Source organism: Monomorium pharaonis, chromosome 1, assembly GCF_013373865.1.
Source record: "Monomorium pharaonis isolate MP-MQ-018 chromosome 1, ASM1337386v2, whole genome shotgun sequence".
In the NCBI taxonomy this organism is placed as follows: Eukaryota; Metazoa; Arthropoda; class Insecta; order Hymenoptera; family Formicidae; genus Monomorium; species Monomorium pharaonis.
In genome coordinates, this window is record NC_050467.1 from 30598954 (window position 1) to 30608833 (window position 9880).

Below are 9880 nucleotides of genomic sequence, written 5' to 3' on the forward strand. Positions count from 1 at the left end.
ACATTAATGTAAAAGAAAAATTCTGGAAAAGATATTTTCGAAATAACAACAGACAATGGAACGATGATTTTCTTGACCACTCGTATGGACAGTTTGGAATGGCGGACGTGTTTGACTTGCGGCGTCTATTTGACATGATACCGCTCATGGATCCAGACCAAGAGTTCTGGATTTAATTATTAAAATATTTGTTATATTTTTATAAATATGTATTAATGTACTAATATGTACTAATATATAGAACAATAATAAATGTATTTTTGTTCTTATATATTTTTTGATTTTCCTTTCACACTTTCCCATCCCTCACAATACTATCCTTGCATGCGCACAGTCAGGCCTGCTCGTTTCAGGATGGGGGTATAGGCATACGTAGAAAAGAAAAAACGGAGACGTTGAAAAGGGACGGACGATATAACAGGTATTTTCTTCTCTCCCACACACAGGTGTGCCTTACCCCCCACTCTTGAAATTTGGGACAATCCTCGGTCTAGAACTAGATATACTATGTCTATGCGCCCAATACTGTCCTCCCACCCGTCGCGGTACCTACTTATCCTCTCGTTCTTTCTCTTTCATGCACTCCCTTCTCTCACTCTTTCGTGCGCTCTCCTTCTCTCGCTTTTTCAAAATCGTATGTTCTCGCTCCCACCCATCACGATGTTATTCTCGCTCTAACTCCCACCCATCTCAGTTATCCTATTCTCTCACTCCCACTATCATGGTACTATTTTCGCTCTAACTCCCACCCGTCTGGGATACTATTCTCTCGCTCCCACCTATCGCGGTAATATCCTATTCACCTATATATGTAATGGTTATATTATCCCTTATTTTAAAATAACGCGTTATATAAGTAAATAAATATTTGTGATTTATTTTTTATAATATTTATATTTTATTTGTATTTTATAATTACAATTACAAATAATTACATAATAAAATATATAAAAATATTTGTGTTTATGTGTATATTTACATAATTGAAATTTATTAAAAGCAATAAGTTTATAACACATAAGTTTTTACTGGTTAAAAAATATTTATCACTATTAAATAATAAAATTAAATTAAATCAATGGCGGGCCCCAGCGTCTGCTTGAAGGTAACCCTCCACGGTAGCGACGGCTGTTTGAAGGCACCCCTTACGACGACGACGACCCGGCGGATTCTTAAAAGCAGCACTGAATTGTGTGTGTTTTCTGAAAAAAAAAAGTCAATGAACGTCAATACGAACGTCAACGAACGTTGACAAACCTCAATACGAACGTCAATACGAACGTCAACGAACGTCAACGAACGTCAATATGAACGTCAACAAACGTCAATACGAACGTCAACGAACGTCAACAAACGTAAACGAACGTGACACGAACGTGAACAAACGTGAACGAACGTGAAACAAACGTGAACGAACGTGAAACAAACTTAAAACAAACGTGAACGAACGTGAAACAAACGTCAACGAACGTCAACAAACGTCAACCAACGTCAAGGAACTTGAAACGAACGTGAAACAAACGTCAACGAACGTCAACAAACGTCAACGAACGTGAAACAGACTTAAAACAAACGTGTACGAACGTGAGCGAACATAAACGAACGTTGACAAACGTCAATACGAACGTCAACGAACGTCAACGAACGTCAACGAATGTCAATATGAACGTCAACAAACGTCAATACGAACGTCAACGAACGTCAACGAACGTGAAACAAACTTAAAACAAACGTGAACAAACGTGAGCGAACATGAACGAACGTGAAACAAACGTCAACGAACGTCAACAAACGTCAACCAACGTCAAGGAACTTGAAATGAACGTGAACAAACGTAAAATAAACGTGAATAAACATAAAACAAACGTGAACAAACGTGAACGCACTTGAAACGAACGTCAACAAACGTCAACCAACGTCAAGGAACTTGAAACAAACGTGAAACAAACGTGAACGAACGTGAAACAAACTTAAAACAAACGTTGACAAACGTCAATACGAACGTCAACGAACGTCAACGAATGTTAAAATGAACGTCAACAAACGTCAATACGAACGTCAACGAACGTCAACGAACGTCAACGAACGTCAACGAACGTGAAATAAACTTAAAACAAACGTGAACGAACGTGAGCGAACATGAACGAACGTGAAACAAACGTCAACGAACGTCAACAAACGTCAACCAACGTCAAGGAACTTGAAATGAACGTAAACGAACGTAAAATAAACGTGAATAAACATAAAACAAACGTGAACAAACGTGAACGCACTTGAAACGAACGTCAACAAACGTCAACACGAACGTCAACAAACGTTAACAAACGTCAACGAACGTCAAAGAACGTCAATAAAGTTTAAAAAACGAAATAATTTGTAGTGTAATTTCATCGTGCGCGTCATCTAATCGATTGTGTGCGAAACATGAGAGCCTCGAAATCAGATCGATACGTTAATTCCGAGAGACGACTCGTCGAGGAACTGCACGCTCCGGCTAGAAAAAATTTTCCACGAAGACGCGTCATAGTTCGGGGATACCGATGACCTGTGGCAGGCAGATATTGTTGAGATGCATTCATACTCGCGTTTCAACAAAGGCTACCATTACATACTCACTGTCATCGATGTATTGAGCAAGTATGCGTGGGCTTTACCGCTCAAGACCAAAAGCGGAAACGAGACGGCTAATGCTATCACCAAGATAATTCGAGAAAGCGGCAGACATCCGAAAAACTTGCAAACCGATATGGGGAAGGAGTTTTATAACGCCGAAGTGCAGAAACTCTTGAAGAAACATGACATTAATCATTACTCTACGTACTCCGTAATGAAGGCGTCGGTCATCGAGCGGTTCAATCGCACATTGAAAAACGACATGTGGAAGATGTTTACGCTCAACGGTAATTACAAGTGGTTTGACCTGTTACCACGTCTCGTGTCGAATTACAACGCTCGGAAGCACCGAACAATCGGCATGCGACCCGTTGACGTAACCCCCGCTGTGACTGAAAGACTTTTGGCTACTGACTTTTTAGTTTAAAAGAAAGAGGAAGAATTACAAATCTTATAAGACAATTCCAAAGAAGCTGAAGTTGACGGAAGAGCACCAAGAAGCGTATAAAATCATTAATACTACAACCTTACTTACAAAGCTACTAGTTCTACATTATTTACAAAGCTACTAGTATTGGATAGTAATGATTTGTTCCAGTCAAAATTTCTATATGGTAAGAAAAATTTTCATTATACATTCACAAAGATCACATTCAAAATTTTAGTTATTGTTTAATTAATGCTTTTAAAACATAATCATATGCCGACTTGGCAAACTTGAGAAATTTCCGTGACAGCCATGCTTTTGTTCACTTACGTAAGATCAATACTTTGTGTTATTCTTTTTTAGTTTTAAAAGAAAGAGGAAGAATTACAAATCTTACACTGTCAAGGTGTATCTTAAACTTAAATTAATTTTAAAGAAGCTGAAGTTGACGAAAAAGCAGCAGGAAGTGTACAAATTCACTAATTCTACAACATTACTTACAAAGCTACTAGTTCCACAATGTTACTGACAAAGCTACTAGTACTGGATAGTAATAATTTGTTCCTGTTAATACTACAATGCTCACTATTTAGTTTGGATTTAAAATTTCTATATGGTAAGAAAAATTTTCATACATTCACAGATCATATTCAAAATTTTACGGTTATTGTTAATGAATCTATTTTGTTTTTATTATGCTCTTGGAACATATAATCATGTGTCAGCTTGGCAAACTTGAGAAGTTTCTGTGACAGCCACGCTTTGTTCATTATTACAAGCCGGCACATGATTATATGTTACAAGCGCTTTAGTGAAACATGGACAAAATATGTTACAAGCGCTTTAAGTGAAACATGGACAAAATAGGTTTATTATCAATAATTGTAAAAGACAATAAACATAATTTTAAAAGTACAATTATAATTTAACTACAAATAAAAAATTTTTTAAATGTTTTTTTGAATACATGAAGAGAATTGCATTAATTATAATAAATTGTTTCGGGATAGTCAGTACTACACAATATTATTCTTCCTTCCTTCCCTCTCTTTCTCTCTCTTTCTCTCTTTCTCTTTCTCTCTCTTAATTTAACAATAATACTCTTTCTCTAGCACAATAATTATAATTTATTTATACGTATAAATAAGAAATATGTGTAAATTGTTCACCATTACAAGCCGGCATATGATTATATGTATGTTCCAAGAGCATTAAGTGAAACACAGACAAAATAGGTTTATTACCAATAATTGTAAAAGAACAATAAACATAATTATAAAAGTATTATAATAAAGTGTTTCGGAATAGACTTTTTTTAAAAGATTTACTACGCAATATTATTCTCTCGCCTTCTCTCTCTCTTTCTCAAATCCTTCTAGCACACTTATTATATACATTTGTATTTAAGAAATTAGAATATATTCCAATATTATTTAAAGTAACGTTAATTTTTAAACTGATAGTATATGTATGGATTTAAAATTTCTTTATGGTAAGAAAAATTTTCATACATTCACAGATCATATTCAAAATTTTACAGTTATTGTTAATAAATTTATTTTGTTTTTAATTACTGCTCTTGAAAAACAGATAATCATGTATCGGCTTGGCAAACTTGAGAAGTTTCTGTGACAGCCACGCTTTTGTTCACGATTACATAAGATCAATACTTTTTGTTATGTTTCTTTTTTAGTTTTAAAAGAAAAAGAATTACCAATCTTACACTGTCAAGGTGTATCTTAGACTTAACCCAATTCCAAAGAAGCTAAAGTTGACAGAAGAGCAACAGGAAGCGTACAAAATCATTAATTCTACAATATTACTTACAAAGCCACTAGTTCTACAACGTTACTTACAAAACAACTAGTACTGGATAGTAATAATTTGTTCCTACCAATGCTACAATGCTCACTATTTAGTTTTGATTTAAAATTTGGATTTAAAATATGGTAAGAAAAATTTTCATACATTCACAAATCACATTCAAAATCAAAATTTTACAGTTATTGTTAATGAATCTATTTTGTTTTTAATTAATGCTCTTGGAACATATAATCATGTGTTGGCTTGGCAAACATGAGAAGTTTCTGTGACAGCCACGCTTTGTTCACCATTACAAGCCGGCACATGATTATATGTTGCAAGCGCTTTAAGTGAAACATGGACAAAATAGGTTTATTATCAATAATGTAAAGGACAATAAACATAATTTTAAAAGTACAATTGTAATTTAACTACAAATAAAAAATTTTTTTAATATCTTTTTGAATGCATGAAGAGAATTGCATTAATTATAATAAATTGTTTCGGGATAGACATTACTACACAATATTATTCTCCCTTCTCCCCCCCCTCTCTCTTTCTCTCTATTTAACAATAATACTCTTTCTAGCACAATAATTATTATTTATTTATATGTGTAAATAACAAATATGTGTAAATTGTTCACCATTACAATCCGGCATATAATTATATATATGTTCCAAGAGCATTAAGTGAAACAGAAACAAAATAGGTTTATTACCAATAATTGTAAAAAAACAATAAACAATTATTATAAAAGTACAATTATAATTTAACTACAAATTTAAAAATTTTTTAATGTGATTTTTGTAAACGCATAAAAAGAATTGTATTAATTATAATAAAGTGTTTTGGAATAGACATTACTATATACGCAACATTATTCTCCCTCCCTCCCTCTCTCTTTCTCAAATCCTTCTAGCACACTTATTATAAATTTATATTTAAAAAATTAGAATATATTTAATATTCCAATATTATTTAAAGTAACGTTAACTTTTATATATATTATAAAAAGAAATGAGATATCTGACACTACAAAATGAGTGAAATCCCAACAAAATTACCTTTTTAAAAAAAGGTATAAAAAAACGCCAAGTATACGCGCGCATGAAACGCCCTCAAAAATCTATTTTTGTAGAAAATAATTTTAATTTGGCACTACAAATGTAAAAAATTTTAATAAAATTTTCTTTTCCCCCAAAAACAGCAAATAATTTATTTTCTCTACAAAAGTAATGATATGAAGAAAATGCGCCAACCATGAAAATGGATGTTCATACAAACTAAAACATCCACTTTTACAAATAATTATCTGTACAAATATTGCAAATAAATATTTTAATACAAATTTTACTACAAAAACTTGGCGCCGCTAAACCGAATAATTTGCTTTAATACAAAATTGCTTTCTTACAATTTAACTTACATAATAAAATAATAATTATTAAAAATTACAATTTTTTACAATAGAAATCGCAATGGCATTATATGCGCGTAACATTATACACGTACACATGAGAGAGAGAGAGAGAGAGAGAGAGAGAGATTGATTGATTGATCTTTTATTAGCTTTCTCAGCTATTTTCAATACATATATATATACAATTTTATGCTACATCATTAAAAACAAATTCTTTTAGCATTCGTTTAAACATTTCTAAACGATTACAATGTTTAACTTCGTGTGGTAATGCGTTGTACATTAACACACCCTCATAAAATAAACTTTTTTGCGCGCTTCTTGTTTTTCGGAATTCAATAACAATATCCCCTGTCTGCCTAGTTTCGCGTTCTCCCTCTACTATTCTAAGTCTATTACTAAATTGCTCCGGCATCATATTATTTAAGATCTTAAAAATAAATATGCACATATTGTAATACAGCCTTTGTCTTATAGTCATAAATTGCAACGCTTGGTGCATACATTTAACTTTGGTACGTTTGTCACATTGCAATATGACTCTCATAGCTCTATTTTGCGCTATTTGGAGCCTACTTAACTGTGTATCCCCCATATCTATTAGTAGCGTTGCACAATACTCAAAGTGAGGTGCTATAATTGTCTTGTATATCGTACATCTAGTGTAAGCCGAGATAAAGTTCCCTATTCTATTTAAAAAACTTATTTTCTTCCCTATTTTCTTTAGCATGTAATCACAGTGACCGCTGAATCTAAGTCTATCATCAATAATTATGCCCAAGTACTTTATTATTTCTACGCGCTCAATCTCATTTCCATCCAAACATCTCACAATAGTATTGCCTCTCAATTCTTTCCTTATACCTCTAACTAACATATATTTTGTTTTCCCCGTATTCATCTTCAGTTTATTAATATTCATCCATTCCTCCACTACGTTAAATGCAATATTCAATTTCCTCTCTATCTCCGCACTACTCTCACCTGTTACATTGTAACGGTTCACCTTTCCCGATCGCCTCGGACAGGCTCGCCGGATTCCAGGATTCGGGAGAAGGGGAGAAACCAACTTGCGTATACCGATCTCAGATTAACAGTCTTTTATTGTAATTCTTATTCTATCTTACATAGTCCTTAGGCTACTTATTCTATGCGTGTATATACAATAATGTACAGCTTAACCTAATGTCGTCGACTCGGACGGGAGCGCGCTAGTGCGCAGCACCTTGAACGCGGTCGCGAACCGTGGTCGCCGGCAAGAACCGGGCGGGCAGGGCGGCCAAGTAACCGGCCCCGTGGAGGATGCTAGGGATGGCCGAATGCCGGCAAGAACCGGGCAGCAGAACGGCCAGGTGGCCTGCTCCGTCGGCGGATACAAGGAGAGCCGAATGCCGGCAAGAACCGGGCGGCAGAACGGCCAGGTGGCCTGCTCCGTCGGCGGATACAAGGAGAGCCGAATGCCGGCAAGAACCGGGCGGCAGAACGGCCAGGTGGCCTGCTCCGTCGGCGGATACAAGGATGGCCAAATGCCGGCAAGAACCGGGCGGCAGAACGGCCAGGTGGCCTGTTCCGTCGGCGGACACAAGGATAGTCGAATGCCGGCGAGAACCGGGCGTCAGAGTGGTCCGGAAACCTACTCAGTCGACAGGACGGGACTGGTGCTCGATCCCGATCGAGCACGGCTTTTATACCCGTCGGGGCGATCCCCACGCGCTCCCAGCCGCGTGGTGGGATCGGTTCCCGACGGGGGATACTAGACTTTCGGGAGGGGCGTCCGTAGACGCCGAGTCCCGTGGTGGGGCGGATGGTCGGCCCGGGACTTAGTGACGAATTGTCACATCACCCCCCCTTTTTAGGGGGGGTGGGCGCGGGTGGCAACGGCCGGATTGCCCGGGGCTGACCCCGGCGATCGAAGCGGATGATCCATCGATCGCCGGTGTCAGTCACCCGGTACTTACGGCGCACCACGGCGGCGTGGAATGGCACCGCCACCACCCTCCCGTTCGGTAAGGCCACGCGCACCGGGGGGGTGTACCCCGCCGGCGGTGCCGGGCTGGTTCCGTTCGGGAGGGGCGGTGCGGGCCGGACCGTGCGGTAGCCGTGGTGCGCCGGTGCTGGTGGCGGCGTGGTGGGCGGTGTCGGAGGCGACGCGATCGGCGGCGCGGTCGGTAGCGCCGGGGGCGCCGCAATGGGTGGCGCGGTCGGTGGCGCCGGCGGTGGCGCGATTAGTCGCGGCGTAACGGCCGCGAGCGGCCTGGGCGGCGCGGCGTGAGGTGGCGCAGGCGGTGGTGGGGCGGGGCGCGTGGAAGGGGGCGCGGGGGGAGCCTTGACGGCGTACCCCTCGGGGGGCCTCCTCCGAGTCCGGCGTCCCCTGGGTGGTGGTGGGGGGAGTTGAGCGAGAAAACTCGCTTTTCTCCGCTGGTCGGCGTCGGACCGCTGGATGGAGGTCCCCCGACGAGGCACCCTCCGCTCCCTAGGTGGTGGTGGTGGCGGTGTGGGCTCCTTCGGCCGCCTCTTCCACGCCGTGCCCTCGTCCCTTTCGTCGTCGCTCGAGCTCGAGATGGGGCTCCCGAAGAGCTCTCGTTCGCGCTCTTTGCGGTCTCCCATTTCGGAAAGCGATGCAAATGAGGGCGCGGGCCGCTCTTATATAGTGGGTCGGCATGGGGTGGGAGTGACGCGGCGTGGGGGTAATCGTTAAGGTGAGTTTGCGTGTGTCCCGGGTTCGTTCGGTATTAACCGAGTGGGTTTGTTCGGGATTTTCCACGGGGGTGATTCTCTCACTCGTCGGCCGGTGTTTCTTCTTTGTCTGAGTCGGCGTCCTTCTCTCCGTCGGTGTCGGTCTCTCCCTCGGTTTCGCCGGTGTCCTCCCGTTGGTCCGGCTTGAGGTCCTGGACGTGTATGTGGCGGTGCCACCTTCCCTGGGCATCCTTCAGGTCCACCACCACGGGACTGTGGATGCGTCGTACCTCCATTGGGCCACGGAACTTTGGCGCCAGCTTGGCGTTAAACGCGTTTTCCTGGTGTTGGTTCTGGCTGGTGGGGCATGTTGTCGTCGGCTGGCTCGATGAAAATTGCTGGTATGTCCGGAGTCTGGAGAATGCCGGGATATGCGGTGTGAAACTGGCGGAGCCGTCTTCGAAGAGCGTCCAATGGAGCGGCGGCGTCAATTCCGTGCTGCTGGGCAAGCTGTAATGCCTGCTCTTTGGAAAGGGTATTGATCCAAGAACTCATTCGGTTTTTACGCAAGCTGGGTTCCCACTAGTCAGGTCCCTGTTCGGGCGCCATGTAACGGTTCACCTTTCCCGATCGCCTCGGACAGGCTCGCCGGATTCCAGGATTCGGGAGAAGGGGAGAAACCAACTTGCGTATACCGATCTCAGATTAACAGTCTTTTATTGTAATTCTTATTCTATCTTACATAGTCCTTAGGCTACTTATTCTATGCGTGTATATACAATAATGTACAGCTTAACCTAATGTCGTCGACTCGGACGGGAGCGCGCTAGTGCGCAGCACCTTGAACGCGGTCGCGAACCGTGGTCGCCGGCAAGAACCGGGCGGGCAGGGCGGCCAAGTAACCGGCCCCGTGGAGGATGCTAGGGATGGCCGAATGC

General features: G+C 41.0%; 1 protein-coding gene across 1 annotated transcript; it reads right to left on the reverse strand.

Annotated features, from left to right (window-relative positions):
- Positions 1-8105: 8105 nt before the first annotated feature.
- Positions 8106-8873, reverse strand: LOC118646851 (vegetative cell wall protein gp1-like). The gene has a single exon (XM_036290679.1). It carries the CDS (start codon positions 8871-8873, stop codon positions 8106-8108), a length of 768 nt encoding a protein of 255 aa, XP_036146572.1.
- Between the last annotated feature and the right edge of the window lie 1007 nt (positions 8874-9880).

Bases quoted from the DNA above. Each gene is read 5' to 3' on its own strand.
- LOC118646851 (XM_036290679.1), bottom strand. From the start codon at position 8,873: ATGGGAGACCGCAAAGAGCGCGAACGAGAGCTCTTCGGGAGCCCCATC.